The sequence below is a fragment of the Bufo bufo genome, chromosome 11 (genome assembly GCF_905171765.1).
Source record: "Bufo bufo chromosome 11, aBufBuf1.1, whole genome shotgun sequence".
NCBI lineage: Eukaryota > Metazoa > Chordata > Amphibia > Anura > Bufonidae > Bufo > Bufo bufo.
Genome location: NC_053399.1, coordinates 36,559,057 through 36,580,922, shown reverse-complemented (window position 1 = coordinate 36,580,922; position 21,866 = coordinate 36,559,057). Strand labels below are relative to the sequence as shown.

General features: G+C 45.7%; 1 protein-coding gene across 1 annotated transcript in view; it reads left to right on the top strand.

The window, feature by feature from the left end:
- The first annotated feature begins 7,296 nt into the window (after positions 1-7,296).
- The window catches only part of SPTBN5 (spectrin beta, non-erythrocytic 5), a 255,561-nt gene continuing 240,991 nt past the window's right edge, over positions 7,297-21,866 (top strand). Inside the window, exons 1-3 of the mRNA XM_040412759.1 lie at positions 7,297-7,416; positions 15,321-15,488; positions 21,291-21,407. Coding sequence (XP_040268693.1) covers positions 7,297-7,416; positions 15,321-15,488; positions 21,291-21,407 — 405 coding nt within the window. The remainder of the gene's footprint in view (positions 7,417-15,320; positions 15,489-21,290; positions 21,408-21,866) is intronic.

Sequence of the window (21,866 nt, the reverse complement as noted above, 5' to 3'; positions counted from 1 at the left end):
AAGCCGATCCGGGCCGGTTCTTATTGGGAGAAGCCAAAGAGCATGGTGGGTGGCTGTTCCCCACGTCCAGGCCAGGTTTTGGGCTGGGGTTTAAAAACCCAGCAAGCAGCTCAGCTGGGGGTGGTATGATCCTCCAAGTGATAGTGGAGCTGGGAAAGCTCTGTGTTTTTGGGAGCTGCATGAGAGCCGCCTGCTGGGAGTCAGGCGCCCTAAAGCCTGCTGTGGTCTGCCAGGTGATTTATGTTATTTTTGGGAGCTCTTGCTGTGTGAACTAACACCAGGACTCTGTAAAGCATTGTTTTTTTCTTTTCTGCCTTTTCTGTGTGAATAAACACTGGAATTTTGTTTTTTCAACCATGGTCTACCAGAGCAAATCCCTACACAATCTATAGACATAAAGATTTCCAATGTCCGTCATATATCTGTGAGTGGTAGACCGTCTCCAAAATGGAAATATCAACCTTTAGGTATTGAATTATAGACTATATAATGGATAAAAGGTCTAGTGATCAACTTAATTTAGTTCTGGGGCATACCTTGCTGTAGATGAATGAGAATAATGAGACAAATGTCACCTTTGACCCAAGTTTTCTCTGTATCGTCATCCTAACTTGGGGGATCTTGATCTGTCATTGGTTGTGGAGAGATGTGACCACCTACGGGGCAGTACAGCTACCTTGACATTAGTGTGATGACTAGTAAATATCATGCACGGGTCCTATTCTAATTAATGGAACCAGGGCATGATAGTGGCTCTGTGTACCCCCCAGCATGCAATAGTATCATACCACACCCGATGTCAGATTGGGCAGGAGAGTATGCATGAAAAGCCAAAACAGCATCAGAGATGTTTTTGCAATGGGAGGGTTTAAGAATGCATGGATTGCTGCAGGTCACATGTGTAAGATGTCTGAATATATAACGATTTAATGATAGGACAGGTGGGGCTGAGACCACCTTCTTTTCATCTTGATTACCGTTAGGGTGACATTTCCCTTTAAAGAATATTAGAAATATGTTCCTGATATATGGGGTGCGATCTCATGAATGTTCAAAAGTTCCCAAATGTACTGGAAAATGTGTGAAAGTTGCCTCCTACGCAGAGGTTTCAGTGCTAGTTCTCAATGTTATTACACACTATATGCTTGTACCTTGCAATAATAGTACTGAAGTAACAGGCACCATGCTGCACAGAATTGTTGTGGTTTTAAAAGAGGAACTCTAGAAAAAGGAACTGATTGATTTGGCTTGGTTCACAGATCCTGCAGTCCAGCATGTAAGCGGCTTACATTACTGCTTTGATGCTGCTATCTCTTGCAGTTTGGAAATTTATTGAAGGCTTCTGTCTTCAAAGGGTTTTTCCAGTAATAATTACTTTTAGGCCTCGTTCACACGAGCGGGTGCAATGCATGCACCCGCACTGAATCCAGACCAATTCATTTCTATGGGGCTGTGCACGCGAGCGGGGATTTTCACGCATCACTTGTGCGTTGCGTGAAAATCGCAGCATGTTCTATATTCAGCGTTTTTCACGCAACGCAGGCTCCATAGAAGTGAATGGGGCTGCGTGAAAATCGCAAGCATCCGCAAGCAAGATGCGGTGCGATTTTCACGCACGGTTGCTAGGAGACTATCGGATGGGGACCCGATCATTATTATTTTCCCTTATAACATGGTTATAAGGGAAAATAATAGCATTCTGAATACAGAATGCATAGTACAATAGGGCTGGAGGGGTTAAAAAAATAATAAAAAATAATATAACTCACCTTAATCCACTTGATCGCGCAGCCCGGCTTCTCTTCTGTCTTCTTCTTTGCTGTGCAGAGGAAAAGGACCTTTGATGACGTCACTGCGCTCATCACATGGTCCGTCACATGATCCATCACCATAGTAAAAGACCATGTGATGGACCATGTGATCAGCGGAGTGACATCATTAAAGGTCCTATTCCTCAAAGAAGAAGACAGAAGAGATGCCGGGCTGCGCGATCAAGTGGATTAAGGTGAGTTAAATTATTTTAAAAAAAATTTAACCCCTCCAGCCCTATTGTACTAAGCATTCTGTATTCAGAATGCTATTATTTTCCCTTATAACTATGTTATAAGGGAAAATAATAAAATCTACACCACACCTAACCCAAACCCGAACTTCTGTGAAGAAGTCCAGGTTCGGGTCTGAGTACCAAGCATGCCGATTTTTCTCACGCGCGTGCAATGTTTTGCACCCGCGCGGAACAAAACGCAAACATGGAACGCAATCGCAGTGAAAACTGACTTGTTTTAGTGTCAAAATCGCACCATTTTCCCTGAACACATCCGGCCCCAATCTGCAACGCCCGTGTGAAAGGGGCCTTAATGTAATCTAAAACAGAAAATTCGTACTTGCCTGCTCCCCTCTGATCCTCTGCACTGACTCAAATGCTTCCATGTTTTGTACACCAGAGTGTTTAGTTCCGATGCTGCATAGTCACTTGCTCCTCTGCAGCCCATGACTGGCTTCAGCGGTGAAGTAATGTTTGAAGCCATGTCACTGATGATGTCAGTCATTGGCTTCAGCAGAGCATAAGCCCATGCCCATGCAGAGGCGGCACAGAGTACTGGAGTGGCGGGGTGCAGGTAAGGCTAGGTTCACATCTGCGGGAGGCTGATCTGGCTGCCTGACCTGGCACAAATGCCATCTATCAGCCAGAACAGAAACTGTTGGTGCCTATCATATACAGTAATGCAATTCCATTATTTTCGCTTTTCTGTTACTATAACGGAGCAGAAAACCAGAAAACATAGCCTAACCAAGAAATATGCTGGGATGGTATTTCAGGGATCTCAACTCTCCCGGAGGTTCAGGGAGTCTCCCGCTATTAGATAGCGGCTCCCTGACACCCCCATGTGAAACAATACATCCCGGAAAGGTTTATCTCAGTCAGATAGCAGAGCAGAGAGATAAGAGAAGTGACAGGACAGAGTTTAGATTACAGGTTGAATTAACTCTTTAGGGTCAAATTGGCTTCTCAAGGAGATATCTATGTTAAAGGCATTTCTTCTGTCTCATTCAGTAGCTATATAACTATTGAGAGAGATGCATTTTTTTGAAAATACATTTACACATTTAACCCTCCATTTTAATTATATTATTTACCCCAGTGTTAAATTCACACCCCCTGGATGCTTTAATCATATATATAAATATCATAATTTGGGGCAGGGTAATGAGCTCGGTCCTCCACACCATAGAGCAAAGTGTGCAGATACTTCATATGTTTGGAAAATGTAATAAAAAGTTTGTGGAAAAAAAAAAAAAAAGAAAACCTCCCTGAAATGAGTTTTTGCAGATTGGGATGTCTGTTTTTTTCAGAAAATATCCCCTCCCCCCATATTCTGTGCAGCCACATTCACTTTTAGACATCTTGGTCTCAGCAGAATCTCATTTTTTGCTATCCAATAACTATTGAAACAGCGTTTCGCTTACCTTAAAGGGGTTCTGCACTTTGTTTAAAGTGATGATCTATCCTCTGGATAGTTCATCAGCATCTGATCGGCAGGGGCCCGGAACCCCCGCCGATCAGCTGTTTGAGAAGGCAGCGGCGCTGGCAGTAGCGCCGCGGCCTTCTCACTGTTTACCGCAGGCCGAGTGACGTCACGACTAGTAGCACTGGCCTGGGCGCGGGCTAAGCTCCATTCAGGTGAACAGAGCTTAGCCCCAACCAGGCCTGTTGATAGATCATGTTCACATTTCGTTTCATGGACTGTAAGCGATCCTTTCACCGCTTCCGGAATAGCATCTGAACTTTTTGGGAAACCACTTTTAAAAGAAATGGGTTAGGCTAAAGCTCTGTATTCACATTAACATAAAACAATATAAGCCCCTTTAATGTTAAAGGAACAATTCTGGCAAAACTGATAGCCTGTGTTCTGCAGTTGACACAGTAATTTATAGAGTTTGCTTTGATCTCTTTTTACTGTCATGCAAGTCACTGTAGCTTTGAAGGTCATGTAGCCATTTTTTGTTGTACAGTTTATTCCTGTTGAAACAAGCACTATGATTTCCTGGTGTTTTTGTAACTTTTAGACGAGATAATTTGGATATAAATGCTCGATGCAGCATATCTGTCACTTGTGGTCATGCCCTAAAAGTATACAAATCCTGCATGATTGTATGTTAAAGTGGTTTTCTGGGACCCAGTGGTTCCCTCACCTTAATTACACATACCATGCCTGTAAAAGAAAATTTGTGTTGGGGCTCATACACACGAACTTATTTTTGTCCGTGTCCGTTCCATCTTTTTTGCCCGTAGGCAAAATGCCATTAGGCATAATGCGGAATGACCGTGGCTGGTATCCGTGTTTTGCGGGTCTGCATATTGCAGACCGCAAAATGCCAACGGTTGTGTGCATGAGTCTTCCATTTTACTGATCCTTCAGAAGAATAGAAAAAACTAAAAAAAACGGATCCTGTTTTTTTTAGACTGAAAAAAGTACTGCATGCGACGGTTCAGAAGAACGGAAAATGAAACGTTGATGTGAACTCTCCCTCATACATACTTTTCCTAAATTGCGTGAATCATTCTTTCGGGAACCTGGTCATGTGACGCCCCTCTTTTAAAATCTTTCTTCCGACAATGTCACATGCTTTACCATGTGGGCTAAGGATGGCACAATGCTTCTGCTATTGACAGAGCTAGAATTATCTTCCTAGTGCATGCGCAAACTCCTGAGTCCACCTCGTCTGCGCATGCGCCAGGGAGAGGAATTTTAGCCTGTCCACAGCGGAAATGACCGGGCCAAAAACCTTGTGTAAAATATATATGCACGGGCTAGAAAGTCCTATAACCTATATTCATCGTTGATCCTTCTCCGTGAAATAAATACCGTGGAGTGTACAGCAGATGTGGGCGTTTGGCAGGAGGCTATGCAGACCCCTTTTATGCTTTAGCTAGGTCTCATGTGGGTTGGAGTTTTTAATTTTTTTTTTAAATTTAATCCTTAGAAATAGGAAATCCTTTTGCTTGTAACACAATATCACATTCTTCGACTAGCTTTCCCTACTTCATATCCCATGCACATTAACAGCTGACGTCCCATGAGGGACTTCATAGAATAACATTCCAAGTGCTGAGGGAAAAATACATGGAAGCCAGGAACGGTCATACACTGGAATTTTTATAAGGCAGTAAAAAAAGGTCTGTTCTGATAATGAGGCATTCTGTCCGATTATTAACAGTGGATAGATATATAGAATGTGCATTTCTTTTACATAATACAGAATGTTAGATGAAAACTGAATGCAGCACCCGGGGCATAGCGATAGCCAATATTGGTATATAGCTTTTATTCAGGGAATTTTAAGCCTCTGTGACAATGATAGATTATACAGTACTATGGATAAATATATTGGTTGCTGAAAAATGCAGACACTTTGCAAATAGTTTTAATTAAAGGTCTGTTGTTATAGGGCTAAAGCTCCTAGGCAGACGTGTGTGTCTCCATGGTAACAGACAACAATCATACTCTGTGTAGTCTGATCCTGCAGTCATATTTCCTTCAATTTGTCCCCAGTTTTCTGTTAAAGGGGTTGTTCGGGTTCAAAGCGGAACCCGGACATAAGCTCCCCTTCACTCATTTGCCATGTCTGAGTGGAGCTTCCCCTGTAAGGACTGTTTGTTTAGGCCCCTTTCACACGGGCGAGTATTCCGCGCGGATGCGATGCGTGAGTTGAACGCATTGCACCCGCACTGAATCCTGACCCATTCATTTCTATGGGGCTGTGCACACGAGCGGTGATTTTCACGCATCACTTGTGCGTTGCGTGAAAATCGCAGCATGCTCGTCTTTGTGCGTTTTTCACGTAACGCAGGTCCCATAGAAATGAATGGGGTTGCGTGAAAATAGCAAGCATCCTCAAGCAAGTGCGGATGCGGTGTGATTTTCATGCACGGTTGCTAGGAGATGATCGGGATGGGGACCGGATCATTATTATTTTCCCTTATAACATGGTTATAAGGGAAAATAAGAGCATTCTGAATACAGAATGCATAGTACAATAGCGCTGGAGGGGTTAAAAAAAATTAAACTCGCCTTAATCCACATGATCGCGCAGCCCGGCTTCTCGTCTGTCTTCTTTTTTGCTGTGTGCAGGAAAAGGACCTGTGGTGACGTCACTCTGGTCATCACATGGTCCGTCACATGATCTTTTACCATGGTGATGGATCATGTGACGGACCATGTGATGACCGCACACAGCAAAAAAGAAGACAGAAGAGATGCCGGGCTGCGCGAGCAAGTGGATTAAGGTGAGTTTAATTATTTTTTATTTTGTTTTAACCCCTCCAGCCCTATTGTACTAAGCATTCTGTATTAAGAATGTATTATTTTCCCTTATAACATGGTTATAAGGGAAAATAATACAATCTACAGAACACCGATCCCAAGCCCGAACTTCTGTGAAGAAGTTCAGGTTTGGGTACCAAACATGCGCGATTTTTCTCACGCGAGTGCAAAACGCATTACAATGTTTTGCACTCGCGCGGAAAAATTGCGCGTATTCCCGCAACGCACCCGCACCTTTTCCCGCAACGCCCATGTGAAAGAGGCCTTACTGCTGGTGACGTAGCCGGCTTTATCTCAGTATGCTAGACAGAGGCTTCTGCCTAGCAGTGACCCCGTTGACGTCACTGGCACTATTGGGCGGTCTTTAGTGCTACCTTAGCTTGTAAAACAGCCTATGGCAGCACTAAAGACCGTCCATGTGTGCTAGTGAAGTCACTGGGCACACTGGTAGGGGGAAGTCTCCGCCTAGCGCACCCGTGTCAAGCACGGTACGTCATCGGTAGTAAAGAAAAAGCCCCTGTACTGCACTATGCAGCACAAGGGCAAGGGGGAGCATCTGAGCTAGAAATGCTCCGCTCAGACATGGTAAATGAGTGAAGGGGAGCTTATGTGGACAATCCCTTTAAACTGTTAAATGCACAATAATCAGTATCAAATGATTTATTTTATTTTAGATGCACTGGAAAAATATAGTTGCAGATTTGTTTGGAATGGGTCAGAGTCTTGCTTATGTTTACAGAATAATGTAATAAAAATGACTGTGCTACCTACAAGCGTGCCTACTAACTAGGTACCAACATCCATCTATCCGCTCCTTTCCAGTCCGAGTTGCCAAACTTAGCCCATAGGTACCGAGATCCATCTATCCGCTCCTTTCCTATGTTTTGTCCTTCTGCTGTCCTTCCGTCTTTCTGCGGCAGTACTCACACTAATATTATCTTTCCTTTTTTTTTTTCCCCTTAGCAACAAAATGGATGAAGAGGGAATGCACGATTATGAAAAGGGCCATATCAAGAAGCTGCAGGAGCAGCGCATGGCTATGCAGAAGAAGACCTTCACTAACTGGATGAACAACATCTACAGAGAGAATGTAAATATCATCCAGCTAGATCCTGCTGTACCGTGTCTGATATGAGACCGAAACAAATGTCCTAAGCTACTTTCACACCTGCGTTCAGGTGTCCGCTCGTGAGCACCGTTTGAAGGGGCTCACGAGCGGTCCCGAAAGCAGCCGTCCAGCCCAGATGCATTCTCAATGGAGGCAGATCCGCTGAGAATGCATCCGCCTGCCAGCGCTCAGCCTCCGCTCCGCTCAGTGAGCGGACACCTGAACGCTGCTTGCAGCGTTCGGGTGTCCGCCTGGCCGTGCGGAGGCAAGCGGATCCGTCCAGACTTACAATGTAAGTCAATGGGGACGGATCCGCTTGAAGATGACACAATATGGCTCAATCTTCAAGCGGATCCGCCCCCATTGACTTTCAATATAAAGTCTGAACGGATCCGCTCAGGCTACTTTCAGACTTAGAAATTTTTCTAAGTTATAATGCAGACGGATCCGTTCTGAACGGATGCAAACGTCTGCATTATAGGAGCGGATCCGTCTGATGAAACATCAGACGGATCCGCTCTGAACGCAAGTGTGAAAGTAGCCTAATGGTTATCTGGTCAGTGAGCGATACATTTCTCAATATTATACAAGAAATGTATCAGTTACACTCCATTTTAAGTTTTGCCTAATAGCCGAGTGACTGGTGCTCCACACCCTTAGGTGGTGCACGCTGGTCATTTGGACAAGCGGCAGACGTAAGCCTCTGTATTACACTGCCCGTGTCTTCAGCAGATCACTTGTTAGCAATCCTCTGGCAGTGTAATCGATGGCTGTGTGCACATTTTTTTCACGTATCAGTTCTGCGTTGCATGAGAATCGCAGCATGTTCTATATTCTGCGTTTTTTACGCAGCCCTGGCCCCATAGACGTGAATAGTTTTTTTTTTTCACACGCGTGAAAAACGAATCAAAACTGATTTCACCCGAGCGGAAATAACTGAACCACTGAACGCAATTGCAGACAAAACTGAACTTGCTTGCGAAATGCTGCGACTTTCACGAACGCATCTTGACACAATCCGTATCATTTGTGTGAAAGAAGCCTGAGGCCTTTTGCACACGAACGATACGGATTAGGTCCGGATGCGTTCAGGAAAACTCGCACCATTTCGCAAGCAATTGCAGTCAGTTTTGTCTGCGATTGCGTTCAGTGGTTCTGTTTTTTTTTTCGCACGGGTGAAATGCGCATTGATGCGTTTTTCACACGCGTGATAACAAACTGAATGTTTAGAAACAACATCTCTTAGCAACCATCAAAGAAAAACGCATCGCATCCGCCCTTGTTTGCGGATGCGATGCATTTTTCACACAAGCCCCATTCACTTCTATGGGGCCAGGGCTGCGTAAAAAACGCAGAATATAGAACATGCTGCGATTTTCGCGCACCGCACAAGTGATGCGTGAAAAACAACGCTCATGTACACAGACCCATAGAAATGAATGGGTCAGGATTCAGTGCGGGCGCAATGAGTTTGCATCATGCATTGCACCCGCACGGAAAACTCGCTCGTGTGAAAGGGGCCTAAGTGTCTCTTCTTGATCATCAAAAGGGGGTTTAATATGCATCATATGGCTGGTAAGAGGTTAATTTATACTAGTAGGAGGATGTATAGAATCATGTTGCCCCGCCAATATACATTCCCAAGTGAACGAGGTCTGGACTGGTCTACAGATTCAGCATGGAAAATTCTAGCGGGTAGTTGTGGCCAATCAGGAGGCTTCTCTTAGGAGAGTGAAAAGGGGGCGGGGCTGGATGCATTTATAAGGAGGAGTGAGGCAGACGGGAGCGTGCTTGGTCTCTGTCCTGTCAGGGGAGAAATTGTGAGGAAAACTATAAAATGCAGGAGCAGCTATGAGGAAATGTCTCAGGCGTCTCTAAACCTGAGACGTGAGAGAAATAACGGAAATATCTGCAGAGACAGACGGGGGATCTGCAGGAGCCCTGAAATCTCTTTTGAACCAAACCCAATAGATTATTTAAATGCTGAAAAACTGCTTCAAGTCTGGGTTCACACTTGGGCTTTCAGGGGCGTTTTTTTATTTTTTTATTATTGGGCGTTTTTTTTGCTGAATAAACGCCAGCTCCAGATGTTAGCTGAAAGTCTATAAGAAATATGAAATGCAGGCAACACAAGCATTTTTTTTAGTCGCTACTGGTGTTTTTTTTTATTTTTTTATTTGGTGAGCTTTTTTTCATTTCTTGCCTTTTTATTTTTTTAACACAGCATGTTAAAGGGGTATTCCCATCTTGGTCATTGGGGGCATATCACTAGGATATGCCCTCGATGTCTGATAGGTGCGGGTCCAACCTCTAGGACTCGCAGCTATCATTAGAACGGAGACCGCAGAGTGCCGGAGGACGCACCGCGCATGGGCGGCCACCCTCCATTCATTTCTATAGGACTGCCAAAAATAGCAGAGCGCTGGCTCGGCTATTTCCGTAAGACCCATAGAAGTGAATGGAGAGGTGGCCACGCTTGCACGGTGCGCTTCACATTCATTTCAGTGGGACTTCCAATAGTGACTTATGCCTATAGTGTGCAAGCACGACCACCACTGTTGCCTTGCAGGGTGGTCATAACCCCTGGAAACCTTTAATGTCCAGGGTCTTACAAACCCCTTCCTATCTATGAATGCTAATGAGAACTTTGGAACAATTACTAGACACCTACAGATGATTTCATCTTTCTTACAACTCCCTAGGTTATTGCTGCAGGTTTTGACCTCTGAACTGCTATTACAAGGCAGCAGCCATCATAAAAGTGCTAAAAAGGAGATTTATTTTTGTGTGGCAATATATGTGAGAGACAGATAATGGTTATGGAATGTGAATTCAGCCCTGTGTACAGTATGAGAAAGCAAATCAAAGAGCATTGCATTCCTGAGGTTAGCAGGACACCAATCCCTCCCTGATTGTTATCTATAATTTACTGTGGACAAAAATAGCTTAAAGCCTGTATTACACAGTCAGATCAGCAAGCGATTGTCGGGAGGGAAGCTAGCTAGTGGAGGAGACCACTGCTATTACATGTGCAGTGACCAGGAACGTGTACGCTGACGCCACTTTAATGCAGTGGCCGGGTCAGGTGGATAATAGTCTGTATTTGTTCGTGACGCCAATTGCAGCGTGCGCAGGGTACTATCCCAGGGCCTTTCTAAAGTGTTATAACGCACGTCACAGATTAGGAATGCCAGAGTGGTGTAGTGGCCTATAATGTCTCTATAGCTTTGTGGTAGTTATGTCACGGTGTCTCCGACCTGGGTACGGCTGGACTCCTGGCTCACTTGCAATAAATTTGAGTGTAGTGATAGTAGGAGTAATAGAGGAATTTTGCAGCAGAAATGATGTCCAGACCTTTAGATGAAGTTCAAACGCTTCTTTACTGAAGATAACTTGTATCCATGCAGTATACAGCTTTGGTCTCTTGGTCCCAGCAGGTTTTAGCAATCATTGGCAGGAATGAGTGCTTCTGCTTTAAATTTGGAGCTTGCAGGATAAGTCGTCTTCTTAGTAGATCTTTAATTGTGACAGGAATTAATCTTCTGCACTTTTCTGTAACTTCTGCTGTATGAGGGACAGACTAGCTGAGGAGGAATGGCTTCTCCTAGGTCTCTGGACTTAACTCACAGATAGATTCTCAGGGGATGCTTTCTTCCTAGAACTCTGGAGGTTGTAGTTTCTGCTTTCTTCATCCAGCTGAGGCTGAAGGTGCTCAGACTGGGAATATGATCAAGTCTCAGCCAAGACAAGATCCTTGCTGTCTTCCCTATGCAGGAGATCTCCTACACGCATACCCTACCCCAAGCAGAGAGTGGGCTACACTAACTCTAACTTCCTTCTCCACCCATGCTGCAGGATGTGGGAACAGCCCACTTCGCTCACAGAGGGGGAGCTAAGCTGGAATAATCCACTCCAGCCTAGATTCACTAAACTGGAACTAGTACCTTGCCAAGTGTTGCTGCCACCTGCTGGTGAACCTGGAAAATTACAGGAACAATTATATTTAACATGGTTTTAGATGCACATTTATGAAGACATAAGAAAAATCACATCAGATGACAATATAAAGCTCTTAGAAGATATTAGCGGGGTAGAGGCGTGTAGTAACACAACTCTGGGGTGTTACACTTGCACCGATTTCCTCTGCAGCCTGGGGAGGAGTAATCGTTATGCCATTGCTCGTCCCCATGCTGTCTAGTGGTTTGCCGGCCACAGATCACTATTAGACAGCACGATCTGCCGCCTCCGAGCTCTGATTTTTAAGCATGCGTTTGCTCGTTCATTGGGCAATCCGTGTCAGTATAACACTGCAAGATGATCGCTAACAAGCGTTCATGCAAATGCTCGTTGGCAATCATCTGCTGAAAAATCAGGCAGTGTAATACAGGCTTAGGGTGGTACATGCTATTGGGCCATGGGGACTGAGGGGCTCCAGAGGCCCCTCTGCTACATAAGACACCAGTATTATAAATACACAAGGCAGATGGAGGGAGTAGCACTGTTACGGATTTTGCACTGAGACCCAGGAGCTTCAAGTTACACCTTAGGTGGGCTTTATACCCTTTAATACTTAAAGCGGTTGTCCCAGGATTAATGTAAAAAATGAAAATTAGAGATCGTATAGTACATGGCAATCTCTTTCTAAGGGCTCATTCACATGACCATAGGCCATCCTTGCCTGTGCTGTGGACCGCAAATCGCAGTCTGCAATGTACGAGCGTCGGCCGCACGAATCCTGCATTGTGGCGTGGACCCATTGACTTGAAAGGGTCCGCAATCCACAATAAACTGCAAAAGATAGCACACTATTGTGTTATTGTGAGGAGGCTTCACTACTGGTTTTTGCTCACAATAACTGATGGAAATAACTGACCAAATAACTGAAGTGTGAACTCAGCCTTAATTAATTTCAGAAAATGCTTAGTAGATGATCCAGTAAGAATGGGCGCCCTGCTTATTCAGCAGATGTGGAGAAGTGTTATACAGTACAGTAGATTAAAATAAAAAAAAGCTCAAGTCGACCCACAATAAAAAAAAAATAACCTCAATGTCCTCCGCTCTATTCACTTCTATGGGGCTGTTGCAAGCAGTCCCATAGAAGTCAATGGAGTGGAGGACACGTGAACATCACTGCTCCATTCTCATGGGGCATTTCAGCGGCACTTGTGGACCCTGCTCTTGTGCTTCCCTACAGTGCCAGCGGCCGGATCCGCAGGGACCAAACCCTTATCCCCAATCCACAGGAGAGGGAATAAGTGTTATTAGCAACCTCTTTAAGATGTGTGGTATTGGCAGGTAGCATAATAAATGGTATCACTCATGTGTCTGTTCAGTGAAAAATTGATAATTTTGCTTGCAAATGAAATAATTTTGTCTGTGATTGCGCTCCATGGGGGATATTTATCTAAACTGGTGTTCCTATACACCAGTCTTGATCCCCTGTGCAGTAATATGCGCCTAATTTATTAAGAGACAGATGCCTCTTAAATAAATCGGGCACATCTTTGGCACTCCTTGCACCAGCAATTTTAAATCTATGCCAGCCAGGGTCTGGCGTAGACTTAGGCCTCATGCACACGACCGTTTTTTTTGGCGGTCCGCAAAAACGGGTTCCGTGATCCGTGTCTGTTTTTTCTTCCGTGGGTCTTCCTTGATTTTTGGAGGATCCATGGACATGAAGGAAAAAGTCGTTTTGGTGTCCGCCTGGCCGTGCGGAGCCAAACGGATCCGTCCTGACTTACAATGCAAGTCAATGGGGACGGATCCGTTTGACGTTGACACAATATGGTGCAATTGCAAACTGATCCGTCCCCTATTGACCTCTTTCAATGTAAAGTCAGGAGTCCCTATTATACCATCGGATCAGAGTTTTCTCCAATCCGATGGTATATTTTAACTTGAAGCGTCCCCATCACCATGGGAACGCCTCTATGTTAAAATATACCATCGGATTTGAGTTATATCGTGAAAACTCAGATCCGACAGTATATTCTAACACAGAGGCGTTCCCATAGTGATGGGGACGCTTCAAGGTAGAATATACTAAGAACTGTGTACATGACTGCCCCCTGCTGCCTGGCAGCACCCGATCTCTTACAGGGGGCTGTAAGTTCATTGGTGGCCAGTGCGGCCCCCCCCTCCCTCCCCTGTATTACATTCATTAGTGGCCAGAGCGGCCCCCCCTCCCTCCCCTGTATTACATTCATTGGTGGCCAGTGCGGCCCCCCCTCCTTCCCTTCCCTGTATTACATTCATTGGTGGCCAGTGCGGCCCCCTCTCCTTCCCTCCCCTGTATTACATTCATTGGTGGCCAGTGCGGCCCTCCCTCTCCCCCCTCCTAATTAAACCCCCCCCCCCATCATTGGTGGCAGCGGAGAGTTCCGATCGGAGTCCCAGTTTAATTGCTGGGGCTCCGATCGGTAACCATGGCAACCAGGACGCTACTGCAGTCCTGGCTGCCATGGTTACTTAGCAATTTTAGAAGCATTATACTTACCTGCGCTGTCTGTGACCGGCCGGACGCTCATCCTACTGGTACCTGGTTGCCATGGTTACCAGTAGCGTCCTGGTTGCCATGGTTACCGATCGGAGTCCCAGCAATTAAACTGGGACTCCGATCAGAACTCTCCGCTGCCACCAATGATGGGGGGGGGGATTTTAATTTGGAGGGGTGGGGAGGGGGGGGCTGCACTGGCCACCAATGAATGTAATACAGGGGAGGGAGGGAGGGGGGGCCGCACTGGCCACCAATAAATGTAATACAGGGGAGGGAGGGAGCGGGGGCCGCACTGGCCACCAATGAATGTAATACAGGGGAGGGAGGGAGGGGGGGCCGCACTGGCCACCAATGAATGTAATACGAGGGAGGGAGGGGGGTCTGCCCCCTCCTGCCTGGCAGCACCTGATCTCTTACAGGGGGCTATGATACGCACAATTAACCCCTCAGGTGCAGCAGGGGGCAGTCATGTACACAGTTCTTAGTATATTCTAACTTGAAGCGTCCCCATCACTATCGGAACGCCTCTGTGTTAGAATATACTGTCGGATCTGAGTTTTCACGAAGTGAAAACTCAGATCTAAAAAAGCTTTTATGCAGACGGATCTGCAGATCCGTCTGTGTGAAAGTAGCCTACGGACGCGGATGACAATCTTGTGTGCATCCGTGTTTTTTCACGGACCCATTGACTTGAATGGGTCCGTGAACCGTTGTCCGTCAAAAAAATAGGACAGGTCATTTTTTTTGGACGGACAGGAAACACGGATCACGGACGCGGAGGAAAAACTGTGCATTTTTCAAGTTTTCAACGGACCTATTGAAAGTCAATGGGTCCGCAGAAAATCACGGAAAATGGAACAACGGACACGGATGCACACAACGGTCGTGTGCATGAGGCCTTAAGCTGTAATTTTTTTTATTGCTTCTACCATAAGTTATACTGTAGTGAATCCGGCAGGACATAATAGGCTCCACCCCTCCTTCTAAGCCCCACCCCCTTTCTTGCCACTTGTCATAAATATGGTGTGCACCATAATGTGCGACTTTTTAACGCCACAATTGTGGCATAAATAGTATTGCTTTTGTCATCTGTTTTTCATTTGTGTGAAAAAAAAATCCTAGATCCGATATTGCTTCGCTGAAAACTTTGTTTTAATGCTGCACAGAGATCTGTCTCCATACAGCATTAAAATGTTCGCTTAGATGTTCTGTGCTGGGTGCTTTCAAAATAAAAATGAAAGGCCTTATTCTCTCATTACTGAACACAAGTGAATATATAACTTGAGTAATATTTGGGAATATAGGTAATTCGTATATAATGCACCATCCCTGGTGGTGTTTTTTTTTATAGTCCATAGGTTGTTTAATCTCTCGTTCTTTGTCCATACAGGGTAGTATCCCAATAACAGACATCTACACAGAACTAAGTGATGGGTTATACCTGTTGCGGCTTCTGGAGTTCATTTCAGGAGAACAGCTGCCTAAACCAGCAAGAGGGAAAATGAGAGTCCATTTCCTGGAAAACAACAGCAAAGCTCTAACTTTCCTGAAGTCCAAGGTCAGTAATGCAGTCTGGAAAAATATTGTGGTCTCAATATCATGTTTTACAAATGTAAGAGCATAGCTTCCAAGGTATATGATTAGGGACGAGCGAACTTGTGTTTTCAAGTTCGGCGTACAGGGTTTGCGTTATTATCTAAGAATTCCGTTATGGATTCTGCTACCGATATGATAGCTTATCTGAAGGTGCATGTACAAGTCCCCTAAGATTCATGTAACCTTCTACACAAGACATATAACTTTGACATAGTTACCCATATACTCAATATTTCACAATAGGGACATCGTATTTATTCTGTTACATACTGTAAGTAGCAGTATTGCTTGGGTTAAAAATACAAGTAATGTACGCGCTCGTAAGCAAAATTCCTACTTCGTCTTTTCTGTAATCATGGAAAAAGTAAAAAAAAAAAAAAAAAAAGAAGTATTTATAGTTTTTCCACAATCACATTAACATGGGTTCAGTGTAAGTCCGTGAATGGCTCCAGACCCCCAGAATGAGCCATCCATTTACTTGTGCAGCCATCTGTAGATCATTACAGGTGGACATCAACAGCAGGCTCGGACTGGCCCCTGGGGTGGGCCCCTAGTCCCCTACCCCCTGCTCAAGTGGCACACAGCACAGTAGACTGGCATATCGATAGACTGGCTAAGATGCCATACATTACATTGCCTATATTCATATAAAACTATGTAGTGTGGGCAGGTAGTAGATGCACGTAGCTTTACATAGGGCCCCTGAATGAAATTTACTGGTGGGCCCTAGGAACCCCAGTCCAACACTGATCAGAAGAATGCAATTAAATAAATAATTTCCACTCGGTTATGTGTCTATAGTATTATAATAACCCACTTAATGAGCTTTTATAAAGGCTACGAAATAACAGAAATGAGTAGCAATATCAGTTCTTGACTTTATATAATACTGAGAATCCCCGCTGTTATTTCGTTTTAGCAATAAATGTCTGTTTTGAGACTCATCACTTTTGTCTGTGAAAAATAAAAGAAAATAGCATATACCAGTAAATAAGACTCAGAATTTTACTCCTGGAGTGCCACTAGGGCTTGTATGCCATTGAGATAGACTAGGCAAGTTAAGAGAGTGGTCCTAACTTACAAGGACTTTTTCTATGACAAGGTGATTGCAGTGAGGATGGATGATATATAGAATACTGGATGGTAGCAGGTGTGTGGTGCATATATAGAAGCTTGAGGGTGAGTGGGCTGCCTCGAATCGAAATAAGGCTGTATGGGAAGATTGATGATGGACTGTGATGTTAAATGAAGTATCGCTGATTGAAATTAGATGATGGTGGATGGTTTATTTAGGAGTAATGTGGTGCCGACACCCCGGGAGGGATGATAAAGGAGGGTGCTATAAATGTGTCCTGCCTTAAAGGGATTGGGGGGGGGGGGGGGAGGGGGGGAGGGGGGTATGGGTTTATTTGTTTAAGATGGATAGTTGTACTCACATTGAAAACATTTTTTGATACCTGAGTTTCTATGTGGATCTATGCCATGTCTTATGTAGATATGTGTAATATAATGTATATATTATATATTATATATGTCAGATAATGTATACATCTGCGGTCTACAAAAGTATCATGTTAATGTGATAAAATATGACTGAAAACTGTTAATAAAGAAACATCTGATTTAAAAAAAAAAGAGAGTGGTCCTAGTCATGGTTGGTCCCATCCTATTTGATATATAGCCTGTGGCTGCCCTCTCCCCTTTGATATAACCTGTGGCTGCCCTCTCCTCTTTGATATAGCCTGTGACTGCCCTCTCCCCTTTGATATAACCTGTGACTGCCCTCTCCCTTTTTATATAACCTGTGACTGCCCTCTCCCCTTTGATATAACCTGTGACTGCCCTCTCCCCTTTCATATAGCCTGTGACTGCCCTCTCCCCTTTCATATAGCCTGTGACTGCCCTCTCCCCTTTGATATAGCCTGTGGCTGCCCTCTCCCCTTTGATATAGCCTGTGGCTGCCCTCTCCCCTTTGATATAACCTGTGACTGCCCTCTCCCCTTTGATATAACCTGTGACTGCCCTCTCCCTTTTTATATAACCTGTGACTGCCCTCTCCCCTTTGATATAACCTGTGACTGCCCTCTCCCCTTTCATATAGCCTGTGACTGCCCTCTCCCCTTTCATATAGCCTGTGACTGCCCTCTCCCCTTTGATATAGCCTGTGGCTGCCCTCTCCCCTTTGATATAGCCTGTGGCTGCCCTCTCCCCTTTGATATAGCCTGTGGCTGCCCTCTCCCCTTTGATATAGCCTGTGGCTGCCCTCTCCCTTTTTATATAACCTGTGACTGCCCTCTCCCCTTTGATATAACCTGTGGCTGCACTCTCCCCTTTGATATAACCTGTGACTGCCCTCTCCCCTCTCATATAGCCTGTGACTGCCCTCTCCCCTTTGATATAGCCTGTGGCTGCCCTCTCCCCTTTGATATAGCCTGTGGCTGCCCTCTCCCCTTTGATATAGTCTGTGGCTGCCCTCTCCCCTTTGATATAGCCTGTGGCTGCCCTCTCCCCTTTGATATAGCCTGTGGCTGCCCTCTCCCCTCTCATATAGCCTGTGACTGCCCTCTCCCCTCTCATATAACCTGTGACTGCCCTCTCCCCTCTCATATAACCTGTGACTGCCCTCTCCCCCTTTTATATAGCCTGTGGCTACCCTCTCCCCTCTCATATAGCCTGTGACTGCCCTCTCCCCTCTTGTATAGCCTGTGACTGCCCTCTCCCCTCTTGTATAGCCTGTGACTGCCCCCTCCCCTCTCATATAACCTGTGACTGCCCTCTCCCCCTTTCATATAGCCTGTGGCTGCCCTCTCCCCTCTCATATAGCCTGTGGCTGCCCTCTCCCCTCTCGTATAGCCTGTGACTGCCCTCTCCCCTCTCATATAGCCTGTGACTGCCCTCTCTCCTCTCATATAACCTGTGGCTGCCCTCTGCCCTCTCATATAGCCTGTGACTGCCCTCTCCCCTTTGATATAGCCTGTGGCTGCCCTCTCCCCTCTCGTATAGCCTGTGACTGCCCTCTCCCCTCTCATATAGCCTGTGACTGCCCTCTCCCCTCTCATATAGCCTGTGACTGCCCTCTCCCCTCTCATATAACCTGTGACTGCCCTCTGCCCTTTCATATAGCCTGTGACTGCCCTCTCCCCTTTGATATAGCCTGTGACTGCCCTCTCCCCTTTGATATAACCTGTGACTGCCCTCTCCCCTTTGATATAACCTGTGACTGCCCTCTCCCCTTTCATATAACCTGTAACTGCCCTCTCCCCTCTCATATAACCTGTGACTGCCCTCTCCCCTTTGATATAGCCTGTGACTGCCCTCTCCCCTCTCATATAGCCTGTGGCTGCCATCTCCCCTCTCATATAGCCTGTGACTGCCCTCTCCCCTCTCATATAGCCTGTGACTGCCCTCTCCCCTTTCATATAGCCTGTGACTGCCCTCTCCCCCTTTCATATAGCCTGTGACTGCCCTCTCCCCTCACATATAGCCTGTGGCTGCCCTCTCCCCTCTCATATAGCCTGTGACTGCCCTCTCCCCTCTCATATAGCCTGTGGCTGCCCTCTCCCCTTTCATATAGCCTGTGACTGCCCTCTCCCCTTTCATATAACCTGTGACTGCCCTCTCCCCTCTCATATAGCCTGTGACTGCCCTCTCTCCTCTCATATAGCCTGTGACTGCCCTCTCCCCTCTCATATAACCTGTGACTGCCCTCTCCCCTTTGATATAACCTGTGACTGCCCTCTCCCCTTTGATATAGCCTGTGACTGCCCTCTCCCCTCTCATATAGCCTGTGGCTGCCCTCTCCCCTCTCATATAGCCTGTGACTGCCCTCTCCCCTCTCATATAACCTGTGACTGCCCTCTCCCCTTTCATATAGCCTGTGACTGCCCTCTCCCCTCTCATATAACCTGTGACTGCCCTCTCCCCTTTGATATAGCCTGTGACTGCCCTCTCCCCTCTCATATAGCCTGTGACTGCCCTCTCCCCTCTCATATAGCCTGTGACTGCCCTCTCCCCTCTCATATAACCTGTGACTGCCCTCTCCCCTTTCATATAGCCTGTGACTGCCCTCTCCCCTCTCATATAGCCTGTGGCTGCCCTCTCCCCTTTCATATAGCCTGTGACTGCCCTCTCCCCTCTCATATAGCCTGTGACTGCCCTCTCCCCTTTCATATAGCCTGTGACTGCCCTCTCCCCTCTCATATAGCCTGTGACTGCCCTCTCCCCTTTCATATAGCCTGTGACTGCCCTCTCCCCTCTCATATAGCCTGTGACTGCCCTCTCCCCTCTCATATAGCCTGTGGCTGCCCTCTCCCAAAGACCGGAACCTTATAGGGAATCCATTTGTAATCTCTGTCATGGGCTCTGTGACTGCCTTGTGCTCACACCTGGTGTTATCTCATTGCTCTGATTCTGGAGACCTCGGATATGGAAAGGATTGCTTATTTATGGGCATCTTGCTTGTATAGGCTGCCTCCCTGTGGATGAGATATACAGGAAACATTCAGTTGAGGACTATGGATTTATCATAGATTAACCTGCTTATTCATCATGCATGTTAACAATACAGAGTACTGCATGTGCCGTTATCTTTACATCAGAGTCTATTGTTGATCTGCTGGTATGGTTGTAGCACTGGGGAGGTGGTCTATATTGGCTTGAACATTAAGCAGAGGGCTTTGTGATACCGCAGCAGATCTGCAGTAGAATAATATACTATTACTAGACAGAATCGCAACAGTAATCGTTTTAATACTTTCTGCATGCTGGTTACAACTGTTTCTTAATGATGTAAAGGAATCCTTCAGACTAAGGCCTCATGCACACGACCGTTCTGTTTTTTGCGTTCCGCAAACCGCGGATCTGAAAAAAACAGAAGCCGCCTGTGTGCCTTCCGCAAATTGCAGAACGGAACGGGCGGCCCATTGTAGAAATGCCTATTCTTGTCCGCAAAACGGACAAGAATAGGACATGTTCTATTTTTTTGGCGGGGCCACAGAACGGAGCAACGGATGCGGACAGCGCACGGAGTGCTGTCTGCATCTTTTACGGCCCCATTGAAGTGAATGGGTCCGCACCCGAGCCGCAAAGACTGCGGCTCGGATGCGGACCCGAACAATGGTCGTGTGCATGAGGCCTAAGAGTCCATTCACACGTCCGCAAAATGGGTCCGCATCCGTTCCGCAATTTTGCGGAACGGGTGCAGACCTATTTATTTTCAATGGGGCCGGAATGTGCTGTCCGCATTTGTGGATCCGTATCCGCATTTGCGGATCCGGACTTCCGCACCCGTGCTTCCGTTTACGCAAAAAAATAAAACATGTCCTATTCTTGTCCGCAATTGCGGACAAGATAAGGCATTTTCTATTATAGTGCCGGAGATGTGCGGTCCGCAAATTGCAGAATGCACATTGCCAGTGTCCGTGTTTTGCGGATCCGCAGAACACTTATGGACGTGTGAATGGACTTAGCGGATACCACCGAATCTTAAGTGCCAAATTTTTGAAGGGTAACATAGCAGCCTCCTTCACCAGCCGACCCTAGGACAGGTGTTGGCTGCTTGGCTATCGCAGGACCTGTGGATTTGTAGTTACCATTGTGGAACATATATTCAGAAAACTTGGACATTTACCGTAATCGTTTAGTGTCGGATCCCTATCAGCTTCATTACACATAGGACTAACTTAGCTGCCAGCATTGCTGCTTTAAGACTGGGAGATTTTTCTCTCAGCATTTAACATATTTATATTTTTCATTTTTATCCCAGGTACCTGTGAAATTAATTGGGCCAGAGAATATTGTGGATGGAGATCGGACATTAATATTGGGCCTTATCTGGATCATAATTCTTCGTTTCCAGATATATTCCATCACGTTGGATAAGGTAAATATCATATAAAGATGTCAGTAACATGAGTGCAATAGGTTATATATATTGAATATGAGTTCAGTACGAGTAGTATTCTTATCCAAAATACTTCCAATCCCATCAGTGTATTTACTCGCTGCAATTATTGGGGGATGTATGATGTGTTACCTACAGAATTCATGAACCACATTGTGTAGAAAAATAGGCCTGGGTTTGCTAATCCTAAAGATGGCCGTCTAGACCTGCACCAGATTTATCACAGGGGCTCAGGCTGGATGATGCATCTGGTGCAGGGGTAGTCGCTTTTCACTGACTCTATACTGACGATTGGTAGGCTTACTTTGAGACTAATTTTACGGTAGAATTGCACCAAAATTTGGTTTTAAGCCCCGCTCATTTCCATTTAAAGTCCTACATACTTTCAGCTGAGCCCCACCCTTTTCTGGCATATCTGGAAAATAGTGCAGAAACCCT